Raw genomic sequence first — 19,018 nt, 5'->3', positions numbered from 1 at the left:
ACAAAAACTGGGATGAATTGTTTTGCGAGTAGAATTTTCCATATCATTAGCTTCTCTAGCTATGCAGCAGGAGCAAGGATGGATGAGCATGACTCCTGTTGTACTGCTAAAAGGATGCAGAGATGACAAAAGCATGAGGAACTGTCACACCGGTGGCAATGAAAATTACATTTATTGGTTTGTGTAGTTGAGTGGTTATTAGAATATGTTTGAAAGGAAGGGCAACACTGTTATTCAGATATTTAGAAGACATTGTAGGGGATTTATCTGTCCAAAATGAATTAAATAGTCCTCGAAACTATACTTTGAGACAGAACTGATGTTAAAGTACTGATTTACAGATAAGTGAAATACAGACAGAAAGAATGCTTTCCTGATCGTTGCAGCTGGGGCTCCATCTTGTGGCCAGAGAGCAGAATGCACCCTGATTTAACAAAAAGTCCACTTCCTGCCCAGGATTGATATTTTCTGTCATGTTTCTTTTGTTTGCTTCTGCTGATTGCAAAGTCCTTTAACCCATCTGTTGTAAAGACAAGTATTGCAGCTTAAATCAAATTCCCCTGATTGACACAATTTTCCCATTTAGAAGTAGCGTCTGGTGCAGTTCCTTCAAGCCAAGATTACATTCAAAATGGAAAACACAACATTATATAACAGTCAATGGGACTATTTGGATCTTTTTGATGATGTCTCATCCTAATACTGTCAAAGCTAGTCAGTAGAGAGGCATGACAACTGAGACATTAAGTCCAAACTCTCCCACATAATAGATTCAAGACTGTTATCTCATAGTTTGGATTATCCACTTTTGTATTCCTGAAGATCAACAATCATCTTTAGTACCTGTTCCTTTGATGATCCATGTTTTGAGGCACAGTTCACACAGCACAGGCTCCATCACACTTAATGTGGTACTGTCTGAGATAGTCCCTGAGCTGAGGTGGCAGCGGCAGGGTGTCTATGCCCTGGTAGGTGGTGCAGCTACAGATCACAGCCCTGCACAAGTGCTGCAGGGGGAAAGGGAAGGTCCTTGCCAGCGGCTTGGAAAGAAGGGGTTCAAAGAAGAGGCAGGCTGCTGGGTCGCTGTAGTGTCTCAGCAGTCCTGTCACACTGGGATCCTGGTACATACACGGGTCACGCACATCGAAGCTAAAACGCTTTCCGTTTTGCTCAATGCGAGCATGGAGCGAGCGGCTATAGCGTCGAAAGCTGACCGAGAAGAGAAACTCGTCTTGGGCAGAGTCTCGGAGCAGAAATGTCCCCTCAGGCTGACCCTCCAGTAGCTCCTCTGCCTCAAAGCGGTTCAGCACTCCCCAGTAACAAGGGCTGTTGTTGATCTGGAGAAGATCAGGAACCAGGATGTAGTCGGTATGGCCACAGCTGCCATCTGCTCCACCATGATGACACGAAGGGTTCCAGTCCTCCAGAGGGGTGCTACCAGACCCAGGGGAGCAGCAGATGTCCTCCCAGGAAATGGGAGTCTGTGGTGGAGAGGTAGAAGATGAAACATTGGGCTTTAAGGGAGCTTCCATGTCTTTGAGGGCACTTGGGTGGCTAGCTTGATTTTTTATAAGATGCCAACATTTGGCCAGTTCAGACTTGGGGGAAAATGGACATTTGTCTTGCATAAGCTCTGAGACGTGGATCTTGCGTTTCGACCAGAACAGAACGGAAAAGGCCCGTGAAGACCCAGGTGGGTGGTGGTAGTGGTGATGGTGGTGATGGTGAGAGCGCAGAGGCAAACACTGGCCCACAGCGTCCTGAAACTTCTGCCGGAGAGAGCGCCTGGACAACGCCTTCCTACAAACATCAATGTCTCCAGCAGTCAAAGCCTCCCCAAGAGCGCAACAGCTGCATTTTCTCTCCCTGCGCCGCCTCGGGCAGGATGTTGACCGGACACCCAGCTCCTCGGTCCCGTCTGCTTCCGAACCTCCAGGACTTGATCCATTGCGAGCGCTCCGGGAACGTTTCTTTCCCCGCCAAATGTAACTGTCTGCGCTCCAGCTGCGGAGGCCACATTTGGGCCGAGTGTCGGCTCCTCTTGGCTTCTTCTCTGACATGCCTGCTTTGTCTTTCTGCTCTGAGAAATATAAAAAACAAAAACAAACAGATGAATGGATCACAAGACGACTCATTCATGAGGCTATTTTATAATGTTTAAGGTTAGGGGTCATTTGTCGCTCATGGTGCCAGTAAAAGGACTGGAAAGTTATGTTAAATCCAAGTCGTTTTCTCTCTCAGTAAACACTGATCTTCAATAGAAATACTGTTAACATACAGGGTTAATAGTTAGTTTGGAACACATCAAACAAGGAACAAAGGGCTTTTTTTTTTTTCATTTTCCAACCAATCAGAGTAGACGTTATCTTTATAGGAGGGGAGGGGTGGCTTCTAAAAGAGACAGGAGTTAAAACAGAGCATTTTAGGCAAAAGGTTCTGCAGTAACATTTATTCTTAGAGAACATTAAAGCAAATAAAATGTTTCAAGTCCAAGTGAAATGATTTAAATGCTAATAAATAAATAACATGATTATAAGATGTAAATTATGTACATGGCGTACATTAACATAATAATTTGAAAGGTTATTGTGAGATAATTATTTTCTGAAGAGATTTTATTCTCCTAAAAACATCTATGAACTCACTGAATTGATTCTAACAAGGAAACTTATTTACAGATGGGACCTTAAAAGTGCTTTAGTGGATTTCAGCAACGATTTATCATCATTTTAAACCCGTATTTCGTTAGAAATGAGCTTAATGTACTGGATGTGTGCAAGACTGCTATTTAAAGTCCTTATTTGATCCATTAACCACCTCTGGCCATAAATGATCAACCTGCAGGCAAAAGCTAATCACTTTCTATAACCCACAAAAACAGATACAGCATCTAGATATAGGTCAGACTATCTGTGGTTCATTCTGAGCTTCATCCAGCTGTTTTACCTTGTGCATCAGTATGCAGAGATGTTTTCATCAAAGTGAACAAACTGTTAGCAGCAGGAGGCTGTCAAAATAAACTCTTCGGAGATTAATGCAAGAGATTATCTTACCTTCCAAACTGTGTCAGAAACGGAGCTCCATTTCCACGTTGCAGCCAGTTGTTTGCAGCACTTTGTGACCAGCCAGCAGCCTCTCTATCCTCTAAGAGACGGCAGACTGTTTTGCTTCCTATATAATTATGGTGCCAAGTCCCTGAGGGGGCAGCAGTTTCCTTTCCGCCAGGGCCAGGTCTGAATGAATGGACTGGAGGTGGAGTGGGGTCCAGCTGGCAGAAAGAGGCGGGCCGGGGTGGAAGGGAGGGGAGGGGGTGGTCTCAGGTTAACAGCACTGAGACATCCTATTTTCTGCCTTATGTCCTCTTTACTTATTCACTGACGAATTCCATCTTGGAAAAAGTGAAAGATAAAAGATAACCAGAGCAGCCAGAGAGTGCTTTTTCATACATAAAGTGAATTATTTCTGCTTGTGATTCTGTTTGAGTCATTTGAACTTCATTAGGGCAAAGCATGGACTTAAAGCATCAAAGTGCCTTTGTTGGGGAGTTTAAATCGATTTAAGTCTGGCCGTAGAGGATGCTAGACTACAAACAGATTACTCGTGTGGACTTACTCAAATTAACGATTGAACACAGCAGAGGAAACATCCAAGCATTTTAAAAAAAGCTCGGCGTATTGACTGAGTGACCTTCGAGTGTCCTGCTTTAAAGTTCCAGCGGATCCTGCTGAAAGGTCTCATCAGTCAAAATGATGTCATGCACAGAATGTGTGAGCTTGGCGCTGAATTTTGGAGGATCTATAATTCATGAAACAACCAGACTACATCTATCAGACAAATAATATTACTCCCAGTGGTTTAGTGTGTTTGCTTGTGTCTGTTTCTGTGTGCCCTTTCAGCTCTGATAGATTAAGGATGGTCATCAATAAATTCCTGACATCTCAGACCGTGTAGTGACGCTCAACTTCCTCCAAACTGAATATTTAATGCTCTTCACATTATCACTCAGCCGAGCAGGATGATAACGCCACATGTTCTGGCAAACAAGATCAATGCATTTGACTCCCAACTCGGGGGACGGGCTTTGAACATTTTACAGAACAAACCAGACACGATGCAAACTTTAACTCCTTACTAAGGTGTTTAAAATTACAAAACCTCTGTCTTTTTAATGTTTCCAGATCACTGTGGTTTCATTTGTGAGCTCTTCACATGGTGACTGTTGTTTCTTTCTGCATATTTAACCAGGAAACGGAGAACCAAGAGCATCCAGGCCAAGATAATTAGCAGCTCAGCTAACTCTGAATCTGACAGGAAAGTTTAGGTTACTTTACTCTGAGTTGAGGAACTCTGAGCTGTTGGCTCCAAAGCAGCTGCTTTAAGTTTGTTCAGTCAGCTGAGTGCCTTTACACAGAACTAAATACGTGCAAAAACACAACAACAACGAAAGAAGGCATCATCAGTGGTGCTCTGATACCTGCATTCACCATGGCAACAGCTGACAAAAGTGTGCAAGGTGTTTCATCCCGTCAGAGGAAGAGAGTTTCACGCCAGTTCACAAGGAATACGTAGTATTCTGGAAATTCCTAGCTGTGTGGGAACCACAGAGTAGACCATTTATCTTTGTCATGTGTGGGTGAAGACATTGTTTGAGAGAATAAAACCTGAGTTTTATTAGGTTCAATTCCACAGATGAAAACACGCCTGGAGGCAACCGCAGATGAAGTATAAAAGATATATTAAGCAGGTTAATATACAAACTAAATATTCAGTGAATATTTCTTCTTCCAGTGAATTAATTCCCCAACAAATTATTATTATATGTGCTTCCTATAGCTTCTAAAAAAATAAAAGAATGCGCAGCGGAGCGTTGAGCTTTCAGGACCAGCTCTATTAGTACCAACTCTCAGGATTCTGGAGGCAGAAAGCATCTCCTCTGCCTTTATGATTCTTTTATATGGGTTTTACTGAGTCAACAGGTGCTTTTTATTTGCTATCTCTATCTCTAGTTACAGCCCAGATCAAAAGGCTGCAACAAAGAAGGGAGGCAGGCATGAAAGTGGGTGTTTTGCAAAGAAAACTTTATTAAAGAAACATAACCAAAACACAAGCAAAGCAACTTAAACCAATGCAACACCTGCAAAAACCCATGGTGCTCTCCCAGCCCATGCCTGGGAGACACACTGAGCTCTCCTGGGAACAGCTGCTACTGTCACTGTTCCTCCATCACTGTGTGGTCTGGAGCTGCCACCAAGCAGGACAAGACCAGACTACAGCAGACTGCAGACTGTCCTCTATTCAGGACTCAAAGGAGGACCGGTAACATCATAACAGACTCCTCTCATTCTGCACACAGTCTTTATAAATTGCTCCAGATAAACAGCCAACCAGTTGCACAATATGTATCATTACTTTCATGTCTGCTCCTCTACTGCATCTACTTATCTTTATACTTCCTACCAGACATAATAAAAAAAAATCCTTTCATGTGTTCGAATAAAGTTGATTCTGATTCTGGTTAAAGTGCACTTCCTCTACATTTAAATTCACAGAGATTTTTTTGCAGGTTTGTGAACTTTCTGACATATTTACTGACAACTTATCAAACTTACTTCATAAAGTATAAATAGTTTCCAACTAGTCCTTCACAGCTCAAAGCATTTGACCTTCTTTGCACATATTTGTTGACTCAGAACCTAAAGGCAAGTATATTCCCTCTCCAAACCTTCCAGGCTCTTCCAGGTTTGATTTTCTCTCCTCGTACTCAGATGAAATGAAGATTTTCAGGAAGGTGTGGCGAGGGCTTTTGTCCAGGAAGTTAATTCATTCTACACTGGATGAAATACTGTTGGCCCATTAACTTGCTGCAGCAAGGACTCGACCAGGGCCTCGTATCAGTCCACAGCAGAGAGGCATTGATCCCTGGAGAATCGCCGCTGACAGGAACATTTATAAATAATTGATTCAGCTTTGAATGAACGGAGATGATATTCAGCTTGTATTTTTACATGAAGACTAAAAGACCTTTTCCTGACATTAATTCAGACGGAAAGAGTTACAATCTCAGAGTCTGCTCTCAGAAATGGATTAAAATGCACTCCGTGAGATTGTATGATGTGGTTTTTGGATACTTTTCCAACAGCTTACTTTTGATACGTTTCATTTGACTCAGCATGGTATCCTGTTCTATTGCTGAATTTACATTGCTAACAACATGAACTCGAACTGCAGCAAACTGGGTTAAATCATAAACTTAACAAACACTTGCTTTCGCTTCATGTAAATTCCAGAAAGATCAACAAGCCCGTCTTGTGGTGTAAAGTGTTCGGACCCATTTAAATCTAACACACTTCATCATGTTTTAGATTTTATTTTAAATGTACAAAACTGATCAATTTGCCAGTGAATCTGCATCCAACAACCCATATAAGTTTTGTTTTTAGAAATCTTTGGTGTTAATTAGCTTCAGCAAAACAACTTAAACATGTTGCATTGAAATGCAGCAGCCAGTGAGGTGCACTTAGATAGCTGCATGCTATCACAAACAGCTGATGAGCCAATCATACAACAGCAACTCAATCAATTTATGCATGTAGACGTGATTAAGATGACTTGCTGAAGTTAAAACCGAGCATCAGAGTGGAGGAAGGGGATTAAAGTGGCTCTGAATGTAGCATTGTTGGCTGAAAATGTCAGAGGTCAGAGGTCAGAGGGGAACCAGCAGACTGGTTGGAGATGTTAGAAAAGCAACAGAAAGTCAAATTAATGCTGGTTAGAACAAAGATATGAGGATCAAATCAAACTTTATTCATATAACACTTTTCATACAGATACATTTAAAAGTGATTAACGACATTAAAACACTTTCACACACACACACACACACACACACACACACACACACACACACACACACACACACACACACACACACACGCAACAACACGCAGCCCAAACACACAGCCCAACCCTTCCCCTAAAATATAACAGCTTCCTGTTTCTGTCTCTGCATCTGGCCTGACACTGCTACGAGGAACGAATATCTGGGGGATCCGACCACATCAGGAGCTCGAGAATGACCACCAGAGACACAGTCAAAAGACACGTCCAGAGTGGGACAGGCCAGGACCCACACCGCAGCCATAAAGCTGCAGCGCAGAACCCACAGCAACAAAGCTGGCCAGGGAGACCCCTGACGACCAAACACCCTGACATGGACGATCCCCACGAGGAAAACATGTAAACTAAAAAGTTAAAGAGGTAAAATAAGGAAAAAACTCAAGATAAAGTATTCATTCTTTCACTCATTCATTCATTATCCTAACCGCTTAATCCAATGAAGGGTCGCGGGGAAGCTGGAGCCTATCCCAGCAGTCTGTGGGTGAAAGGCAGGGTACACCCTGGGCAGGTCGCCAGTCCATCGCAGGACCAAGATTAAATAACAAAATAAAAACAAATCCCAAAATCTGTAAAACAATAGTTACAAACAATAAAAGTAATCATAAATAATGCATAAATACGTAAAAACTACATGTGGAATGTCGCAAAATTAGTTAAGAACAACAATAAATAAGAGATTAAAAAACTAAATATATATTAAATAAGAGAAGAATAAGAATTTAATTAAAGGCTAAACTAAAAAGGCAGGTTTTGAGCCTATTTAAAAAGATCTGCAGTCTGAACACACACATGCAACCTTGAAGCAGATGCAGAAGACTGCATGCTGCAGAGAGGACAGAAAGCTTCATGAACTCATAAAAGCCTCCTGACCTACCGAGTCTTAGTGTTCTCATGCAGGACATCATATAGTTGCACATCTGCACCATAATACTAAATTTAGTGTAACTCAGGGGTGGGGGGTCCAAAGTTGGTCCTCAGGGGCCGACGTCCTGCAGGTTTTCCATGTATTCCTGTTCCAACACAACTGGTTTCCATGAAACAGATGACGTTCTGCACAATGCCTGATTAATTTGAGTCAGGTGTGTTGGAGCAGGGACGCATGGAAAACCTGCAGGATTGTTCGAAGACTGGAGCTGGGCACCCCTGATCTAACATGTTGAACATTTACACTGCCATTTATTTATTTATTATATAGATATTTATTAATTTCATAAGATCCCTAATAGTCATCACTCCCTTCCAGGAGCAACAGCTATTCTTCCAGAGGTCCAAGACAACAACACACGATGGATAAGAAAAAATAAAACCATTTCCAAATATTTAAAACTCATGACTAACAAACAACATGACAGATAAGAACAAAACGGAATCAAGAAGTTAGAAATTATAGTTATCTTTCTGAAAACAACTTGCTTTTTTATTTATGTGTGGAACCAGTTTGCTTAAGCAGCGATGGGAGCTGAGGTGGAAGCTGCTCCACTCTTCCACAGCGCAGCACGTCACTGTTCTCTCTGCACTGGTCCTCAGTAAAGTATGAATCTATTGTTCGTTGCCTGTCCTGTCTTGTGGTTGTGTCTGGTCTCAGTTGGGACTAATTGTCCATAAAGGCAAGTAGGTTTACATGCAGGATATATTCTTAAAAACAAAATCCCACTGCATGTCAACCTTTCTTTTATCATCAACCAGCACAGTTTGAAGTGCATTTCTGACATATTCTCTCTAATTTGGTGGTTCATTTGGTGGTATCAAAAGAATTATTGTTTTTCAATTTAAAACTGTGTTTAGATCTACATCATAAATAATGAAAAATATGTGAGAACATGTATAATCATAAATCAGAAAAATGTGATTTATTGGTTCCTTCTAACAGCTAGAAAACATCTGTAACAAACTGAAGCTCAGGAAGTTAAACCAGTTTCTGAACACCAGTGTGAAGAAGTGTGTGTTGACTGTAGATGCAGAGAAGAGTCCGTCATTCACTCCAAACCGAGAGAGAATGAAGAGAACCAGATCCATCTCACACACAGAACGTAGCATCAGCATCACCAGGGAAAGAATGAATGAAAATGACTAACTGGATGTGAAACACTAAACTTCTCATTTATCAATAATCTGTGTTTTTTAAGATCTAAATGATAGCATGGTAACATACTTTTGACCTTGAAGCATTGTAACACAGTCTCTGCTGCTGCTGTGTGTGTGCGTGTGTGTGTGTGTGTGTGTGTGTGTGTGTGTGTGTGTGTACAGCGCGAGGCAGTAGGATCATGTGAATTACAGAGATGGTAAATTGAATCAGCAGTCGGTCTGTGGCTCCACTGGTCTCAGTTGTTTCCATTGATCTGTATCAGAAGGCTCCTCTGACCAACAGCATCGCTGTAGCACTCACGTTCCGGGTTGAAAGGAATATTTCACATTTTTTCTTGGAGATTTGAAGTTTGTTTGCTCGGTTTACTCAAATTCGTTGAACATATTTACTCTACATGGAGTCTGGTCTCCAGTCGACAGAACCAGTGAAATAACACTTATAAATTATGAAAAAGTCCTAATTTTTTCTTACATATTTGTGCAAAGAATAACAAGGCCATTGTCAAGATATTCATATTTAATGAAAAACTCTTTTAGAAACAACCTGAAATATATGGAAAAACTTGAAATTTCCCCTGGGGGGTAAAATATTTCTGATTCAGATTCTGATCTGTGATATTCATTACATATTTTATTTTATTTTATTTTATTTTATTTTATTTTATTTTATTTTTTATTTAATTAATTTAATTTGATTTGATTGGATTTTTTTAAAGAATGCTACATATTTATGATAAAATCTAAAATTTTATATACATGCATATTATAGAAAACAATAAATTTACAAAAGAAATATTTTATATTGATTTTTTGCCATCTTGTACATTAAATGTATTATTAATTTTATTAAATACATTATGTTGCTATTTTTTATTTCTATTGATGCATTGTTTATTTTAATGATTTTTTTTTTTTTTTTTACATTTTATTTACATATTTCCACATGCATTCCAACTTCCAGATCACAATGGATCATATGTTTAATGTGAAAAAAAAAAAAAAACAGTATTCCATGTTATAATCAGAATAACTTTTCCAGATCTAGAAGTTATTTTTAAAGTACATACGTGTACATTTCCATGCGCGTGTGGTGATCCTGACCACAAGAACTGACTCACCTCATACAAACTGAAGTCACATCTATTAAATCAGAAATACAGAAAAAGTTAAACAAGTTATCCCCCCTTTTTTCACATGTGGAGTCTCTAAGCACCCCCAGGGGAACATTTACCCCATTTGAGAACCACTGTTCTAAGACTTTGGCAGATATTATGTTCCCTCTTTCTGCTCAGGAAACATGATGGACTCCAAGAAAAACCTATGCAGCCTGTATATGTAGCATAAATTCATCATTTAGATGCATGATGATCCTTCTAATCATGCCTTTCATCAGTGATAAAATCATATTACGCTTCATTTATGTCCAAAAGATTTCCATAAATCTACGAACTCATCGCTTACAACAAACATGTAACTACATTTTAACAGCTAATGTTTAGTTCATGCTGTATTAATATGCACCAGTTAGTTTCAGCTGACTCTTTTGTTGCTATGGTAACACATGCTACACCACAGATGCCCTGCAGGGAAGATCGTTGCACTCTGGAGATGGTACCGACAACCCTCAGAAAGAAGAGCAACTTAAAGCAACTCAGTGTTTAAACTAAAACAGGCAGAAGATGATAATATTCAGCATTTTTGTCTCTGGGATGGATTGCTTCATCATCAGCCAGCCTGTTAACACGACAGCTGTCAGGTCGAGTGGTGATAAGCTCTTCCATCGATCGTATGAGGACAGGCTTCCTGTGTTTGCTGCTCAGGGTGTAAAAATGATCTTCAACAAGGTGGCTTAGAACAGATAATTAACGGAGTGATGCTGGATTATTAGAAACGTGTGACCGTTCATGCTGCACAACAATGATGACAGATTGTTTTCCCTCATGTTTGGGTGCAACTTATTCCTTCTCTGTGTCTGTTGTCAAGGCCACCATTTAATCAGATCTGTGATAAATGCGTAATAAATGCGTAATCTACAGTTGCTGTAGATTATCTATTACACTTTGTGTGTCCTTAGTGAAGCATCCGAAAGACCCAAGCTGAACTTTTGTGTCTTATCTTTTTAGAGTGACTATTTTGATGAAAATTGAATTAAAGGCCGCTTTTGGGAAATTATAGTTGCTTTTTTTCCAGGAAGTAGATGCAAAGATTGATACTCTAATATCTGTTACAGCTGCAGCCAGAAGCTGCTTTGACATATGGACACAGGAAATGGAGGAAAGCAAGCCAGCTTGGTCCTCTTTCAGCACTCTGATAAAGACAAATGTCAGGCTGCATTTTTCCTTCCCTTCATTTTTCTTTCTTATCTTTTAATATGATTATTCCTCCCTATAACAAATGAAAGATGCTTAGGTCATTACTTTTTACACAAAATTAAGATTGCAAAACTTTTCCAAAGTATTTTTTCACTTCTTCTAATGCTGCGCTTCCTCTTTCCAATGCTCCTTGCGCAGATTAAGATGTTTGTGTGTATTATATGGACGGTGCTTTGCAGCCATTAAGATGCAGACAGGCTTGGATATTCATCTGCTGTCGACATGTGAGCTCCTATATCGACTTTCCTCAGGGGAGATTTATTTCTGCCTGCAGCTGCTTCACTTCCCGCAACTAAGGTACATCCAGAGAGGCTTCTCCTCTCTGTCATATTTGGAAGACTGAAACCGAAGCTTTGCTGGTCACTGGATGGTAGCTCGGTGCAGATGCATCACACACATACATCAACATTTGATAAATACTTAAACAAATGCTTATGTGCTTGTTTTTTTTTCTGCAGAAAGAAAAAAAATTATGGTTGTATCTCAAAACTGAAAAACCAACAAAAGAAATAGTTTTTTGTGTGGATATAAACTGATGAACCACTTTATTAGGCCCACCTTGCCAGCACTGAACTGGACCATCTTTTCCCTTCAGAATTGCCTGATTTCTTGATGTGATAGATTCAACAAGATGTTGAAAACATTCCTCAAATTTAGCTCCTTTTTGACGTGAAGCAACACACAGTTGCTGTAGATCTGTCAGCTGGACATCCATCCAGGTTTCTGGCTTCATGCATCATCTTGCTGGAAGTTTCCATCAGAAGATGCTACACTGTGCTCAGAAAGGGATGGACATGGTCAGCAGCAGGACTCAGGTAGGCTGTGGAGGTTAAACCGTGTCATGTTGGTGTTATAGGGACCAAAGTGGGACAAGAAAATCCCCCCTTCACACCATCGCCAAGGCAAGGCAAATTTATTTAACCTTTAAATCACGTCTCTTTCAGTGGAGACCTACTTAAAGATTGTTTTCTAGTATATTCATAAGTGAGGATTGAATATTTGCAATGTTACCACTTCAATGGACATTATGAAGGTCACACAACACAATGCCACTCACTGAATAATAAACAAACCTCTGTGAAAACAGGATAAGAAAATCATGTTATTATTTTTTTTTTAGAGTGTTTTCATTATATAAATATGATAAAATATTAATTTATTAATATTTCTATAGAATAGATAAAATAAAGACCCTAAATAAAGTTAAATATTAAAGACAAAGAAAATTGCCTCTGTATATGTCTGTAGAAAGAAGATATTGCATGTACAAAATATGGCTTTGTTTTTTACTATTTAATTTATTAGCACAGATCAACAACAGGGCAATTCAAAGGACTTCACAGAGACATTGATACAGAAGGAAATAAGAAACATAATTTTTAATTAAAAACAAGGGAGAGAGGAAAAAAGAACTTCATCATGTTGAAAAAAATTTAAGCTCAAAGGAAACAGTTCTGATTTGGACTTTTGATTAAAAACTGTCTCAATGCTGCTGAAAACAGGAGGCGCTTCAACCTGGATTTAAATAAACTAAGGGTTTCAGCTGGTCTGAGGTTTTCCGGGAGTTTGTTCCAGACATGTGGAGCATAGAAGCTGAATGCCTCCACGTCTGGTTCTGACTCTGGGAACTGATGAAAGACCAGAACCAGATGACCTGAGGGGTCTGGTAGGTTCACACTGGGTCAGGAGGTCTCGGATGTATTTTGGTCCTGAACCAGCAGCCTGAACTGTTGATCAAAGGCATGATGGATCCATGTTGTCATGATGTTTCCAGCAGATCCTGATCCTATCATCTGAATGTGGATCTGAAATAGAGACTCATCAAACCAGCAGAGTTTTTCCATCTTTGTCTTGTTTCAGTTGCATTTTATTGAGTGTGATGGCAGGATGTGAGCCAGGACTGTGTTACACTCCATCAACTCGTCAAGTAAAGAGGTCTTGACACATCACAGCAGTGCTTCTAAATCAATATTAAGAGGCTGAAGAGGATGGCACTCCAACAAGATAACACGATTACTTCTTATAACTGCCTTGTGTCGCTAAATCACAGCACACAGGAAAGAAGAAATCCAGTTACATCATCATCACACCCCAACCACGTGTAAGAAAAGTTTCTCTGTAGTTTGTGGTTGCAGAGGGTGGGATGTTTTGAACAGAGTTAGCTGCATTTTGTCAGTTTTGCCTCCAGATGTCGCCACATCAGTTACATTCCAACATTTATTCATTCATTCATTCATTATCCTAACCGCCTAATCTGAGGAAGCGTCACGGGGAAGCAGATTTCCTAGTTGTTTATTTTAGATATATGCATCCACTAAATCGGTCCAGATGATCTTAGAATTCCCAGTTGGTCATGTGGCATCAACAGATCAGATATCTATGTTGACTCAAGGGTGTAAAAATATGTCAATCTAATATATCGATCATCTGGTTAAAAAAATTGATACAATAAACATTTATTAAAAGCAATTTTAGTTTGAAAATGGACGTATTTTGAACTTTTAAAAACATACATTTTTTTTATTTTAGTTAATGTAAAAACCAAATAAAAATGTTAAATAATATTCTAAATGCTTTTTATGATTTTTTTATGAATAGAAATTAATGGGTTTAATTACATCTAGATAGATAGATAGATAGAGAGAGAGAGAGAAAGAGGGAGAGAGAGAAAGAGAGAGCGCGAAAGAGAGCGAGAAAGAGAGAGAGAAAGAGGGAGAGAAAGAGAGATAGATAGATAGATAGATAGATAGATAGATAGATAGATAGATAGATAGATAGATAGATAGCACTTCAAACCAACGCAGCTTTACTTTGAAATCTGAACGGGTCGCCATCTGAGAGAAAATCCATAAGAGATGAAGGTAATGAAGTCACCATTGGTCGTGTGAAGGTCTCCTGAGCTCCATCATGATGTGGCATCAGATGAAGTTTTCTGTTTGTTGCCATCTGACATAAATCTCAATCATTTGCAGTAATTCGTTGTTTCTATGAAGCCATTTCCTCTTCTGTGTGAGTCATGAAATTTTGACCTTTGCAGTGATTTTCTGTGGTTTAACAGTGTATTGATCACAGGAAGAAGGTGATTCTTCCTTTCCGGGGGGTCATAGATCAGAGGTTAAGAGTGCAGTTAATTAAGGTTTTGAGATGGTGTCCATGATTCCCAACTTAAAGGGACATTGTGTAACATTGTGTAACATTTTCTGTTGTTCACTGGCCAGAATCCAGAATCAGCATTTCAATATGTGTAATTGGTGTATTATGGCCTCCACTAATAATCTGACACATTCTCGTAAACAAAGAATTTTAGATTTGTTCATACATATGATAGCGAAGCTGGTCGTGCAATGGGATCTTTCATCTTGACACTACAGCTGCCAGTAAGGGACAAATAGCACCAACGTGGAATAAGAAGGTGTTTTCCTTGTGAGCCAGCGCACAGCGATCGAGACACCAGTGGAGAAGATCAGCAACAGAGACGTACTACTACAGCATGTTGGTAAATCTGTTCAATTATCATTTAGAAAAATGCAGGAGCAGCACATGCAGGAGTAGCGCAGGAGCTGTTTTCACCACCACCAGGAAAGAGAAAAAGAGCATTTAAAAGTCATAGTGACCAGAGCATCCACAAAGGAGGAAGAGCATGGTGCTAGCCTTCCCCAAGAGAAAGGAGCTCAAGAGGAACAAAGATTTTAAAAGACATGCTGAAGTTTCTGGTTTCCCCTTGATTAAGTAAGCCCAAGTTAGCCAGAAGCTAACTTGGGCTTAGACAGTAGATCTTGCTAAAACACACCAGCCTCGTTGCCACAGAAGTGGATATTTTACATGGTTTCAGTAGCTTTCAAAGTCACCGTTAGCACCAGCTTTTTGTCTCAGCAAATGCAGCTTATAAAACCTTCCCAGCAGCTTTTAGTCCAACTTACCACAGCTATGGAAGCTACTGACACCATTTAAACCAGGGGTGTCAAACTCCAGTCCTCGAGGGCAGGTTTTTGTTGTTTTCATGAACCAACACACCTGATTCGAATCAAATGGATCCAACTGCTTCTTGTCAACCTTTTCAATCATTTCAGTCAGGTGTGTTGGAGCATGGAGACAACAAAAACCTGCAGGATGCTGGCCCTCGAGAACTGGAGTTTATGATGTTAATATACAGTACAGTTCCACCAGAGTAGTAGCAGGATGTGTTGTATGTGTTGTTATCTGTGTTCTCTTTGGATAGCAGAGATTGGAAATATGCTTCCAACAAGCCATGTCCAATTTGTTCTGCTAGTGCACTGAACCGGGTGGGTGTTATTGAAGCTTTTAGCTCCGTGCTGGCTCCGGTTGTTGCAATAGGGTCTCAAAAAGGTTTGGCGCTACAATGCATCATTTCATTTGAGCGAGACACACAAATTTCAATGTTAGATGGGGGTCATTTTTGCAGAATGTCCCTTTAAAAACACATTTTACTTGTGTCTATACTTTATTACTCAAATGCATTTTCATTTCACAATAAAACAAAATGAAACTTCATACAAAGAGTTCTGTAATCCAGATCTAATGTTCACTGTTTAAACCATTTTCAGTCTTCACCAGTGATAAAAAGGAGTCTTTAAGATGACAAGAGTGGGAAATTAACTGTCTGTTTCTTTTACACTCCTTGACTTCAAGGATTTCTGCCTCTAATCCTCTAATCATTTAATCCTTCACATCTAATCTAATCTAATTTGTACCAGTGAACCTCTGAACTTTGTTGTGTCCATAATATTTGGTCTGACAAGGTGTTCACTGGAAACAAACCAGCAGAGGAGATCTGTGGGTTCCTGCATCCAGTTTTAACCACATACTGAGTATTGATTAATTGTGGGTTTAATTACTTGAAGGATGACATCATATACTACTCTTTAAGAAGGGGAAATGTTTTTTTTTTTTTTTTTTATATTTAGGAGTAATTTCTGCAACAGTTTCTCCTCTGTGCACAGTGCCAGGCAACAACAGACTGACCAGCAGAGAATCTCCGACAGGCGCTCTGTCTCTCTGCCGCTTATCGGACGGCCAGATCACTTCCTGCCTGTCTCCTGACCTCTAATGCATGGAAGACGGAGCTGGAGAGGGGATCATTTGAAAACAGCTTGTATGTCTCTTGCAAGTCATGTAAACATTTGCAAATCCCACTGTTTTGCAATCAATAGCAGGGAGGAGAGTTTCCAGTAAGTCAGCGTGTGTGCATGCAGCTTGTCTTACAGCAGAGGCGTGAGCCACGGTGACACAAACATGCAGAGCCATGAAACTTGGTCTGGATGGACACTGGGGGTTTGACCAGTCATCCTAATTAGAACTAAATTTAGCTTTTCAGTATTGTACCTTTAGGATTCCTGAAGCCTTCCTAATCAATATTTTTTGTTCCAGAAACAGTGAATCAAATGACTTTGGGTAACCTGAGAGGAGTAACTGGAGTCGGTGCATCTGCAGAGTTTTGCTTCCATCGGTTTATTCTTTGGTATCAAAGTAGCTGAAATCTCCCCTCTGTTCTTTTAAAATACCCAATCATGTGGATTGACCAGCTATAATCAATCATCCTGTCAGATTCCCTAAAAGCATTTTAAAGCCAAAAGGATTTTTCTCCAATTTAATAGCTTCATCTGTTGTGTTTGTGGTACAGTTTTGGGAAGCAGATCCCTGACGGTGTTGCATGATTACAAATTATCAGTTCACTGCACAACAACACCAACAAACTAATCTAATTAAATATCAATTTAGCATGGGTTTCCCAAAAAAATTATTCATTTCATAACAAAACAAAGAATTCCTATTAATTTCATTGTTATGCAGGAAACTCACGAGTGCCTTCCAAACAGTTTATTGGGCACTTTCAGGCTGAAAATACTGCAATAAAAACACAAATTGAGTAAATTTTGGTTTGCAAACATTATAAACAACTAAGTTGCTTTTTATCAGCAGTGAAACATGCCTCCCAGGGAGAGGATGTGCTGACGCCTGCTCTGGGATTTTAGAGGGCAGGCTCATCTTGACAAGAAGCGGGTCAATGACTGTATCCATTACCAGGGGGGAGTGGTTATTTCCCTTCATGAGGTCACAAAGGGAAATATCCCAGACTCATCCGTTTGAGTAAACGTTCACGAAAAAGTAAAGCAAGCGTGAAAAGTGACAGTGTTTACTCATACACAGCATATGGAGACAAATATGACAGTTTAGAGGGGCAATTTTGGAGATTATAAGAGTTTTCTGTGAATAGGTAGTATTATATACATATATATATATATATATATATATATATATATATATATATATATATATATATATATATATATATAATATATATATATATATATATATATATATATATATATATATATATATATATATATATATATATATATATATATATATATATATATATATATGTATATATATGTATATATTTATATATTTATATATTGATAAATGTACAACTTTATTAATATATACAAATACAAAGTGTTAATGAGATGCAGGTAAGGTAAATAATAATTCATGTTCTTGAGAGTCTTTTAATTTGAAGAATTTGTTCTGTTGTGTTGTTTAATGTGATGAACTTAAGGACTGAATGGCTACTACATTTGCCAGCTTTTGTCCTATTCAGCCAGACCAAATCCAGCATCTACTGGACCACAGGGGACATTTTTTACCTTTATTACTCTCAAATAATAATCCTTGCTGGGAAATCCTCCACCACATAATAAAATGTGCATTTTGGTATAGTAAATTAGTCTACCTTATAGTAAGAAGACACATGTGGATGTATGATTATTTCCATGTTTGTGAATGTTCTGTTGAAATGAAAATAAAGGATTTATAAATCTAAATATGTGATTAAAAAAATATAAGTTAATGATCATGCAAAATACTCTATTTTTCTGCATAGACTCCTAAAGGATATCTATTGTTCTCTAGGCATGTTGGAAACCTGCACGCTCTCTGCTTTTTGTGTCACATGGTCACAAAGATGGAAGCCCTATGGTGCCATGTGAAACACACTGCAGCCATCAGCATGTTTATGATCGGAGGCCACAAGCTGTTAATCACCACTAAAACCATTAACTGCTGTATTGTGGCAGCAGGCGGTTATGTCCCATCTGTTATCTGAAGGGCTATTGGAGTTTTAAAGCTACAGAAGAGCAGTAAGGATGACTATTATCTCTGCACGACTCATTTCAGTGTAGAACTATGTCGTCTGGAAATAATAAAGAAAAAGACTAACTTTCTGTAAAGCTGCATCTGTTGGAAATGACTCATAAGTGCGATGTAAACAGGATTATTAAAGCCTATATTACTACTGATGCACCACAAAACAATACTTGGTGCATCAGCATGAACTTACTCAATTAAATTTCAGTCTTCCTTTAATTTTCAATAGTGTGTGTGCGGTCTGATTATCTGTGTTTGGCTGCAGGAAACAGCAGATGGCAGCAGTGACACATTGCTAAGGATGTGAGCGAGACAATATATGTAATTATCCCCACCAGAATGGGATTAATTTAATTTAATTTAATTTAATTTAATTTAATTTAATTTAATTTAATTTAATTTAACCAGAAGTGGGATCATTTTATATTATTTAATTTGATTTTATTTTATAAAATCAATTTGAATAATTTATTTGTACTTTGTAGCACAGAAAAAAG

General features: G+C 39.1%; 1 protein-coding gene across 1 annotated transcript; it reads right to left on the bottom strand.

Moving 5' to 3' along the window:
- Positions 1-878: 878 nt before the first annotated feature.
- On the bottom strand, positions 879-2,060 carry socs4 (suppressor of cytokine signaling 4; the record flags this gene model as incomplete). The annotated part of the gene is made up of 1 exon (XM_079246029.1): positions 879-2,060. One exon carries the CDS (start codon positions 2,058-2,060, stop codon positions 879-881), a length of 1,182 nt encoding a protein of 393 aa, XP_079102155.1.
- Between the last annotated feature and the right edge of the window lie 16,958 nt (positions 2,061-19,018).

Source organism: Telmatherina bonti, assembly GCF_933228915.1.
Source record: "Telmatherina bonti genome assembly, chromosome: 1".
NCBI classification, from domain to species: Eukaryota; Metazoa; Chordata; class Actinopteri; order Atheriniformes; family Telmatherinidae; genus Telmatherina; species Telmatherina bonti.
Note: the sequence above shows the minus strand (reverse complement) of the source record. Positions and strands in the feature narration are given on the sequence as shown.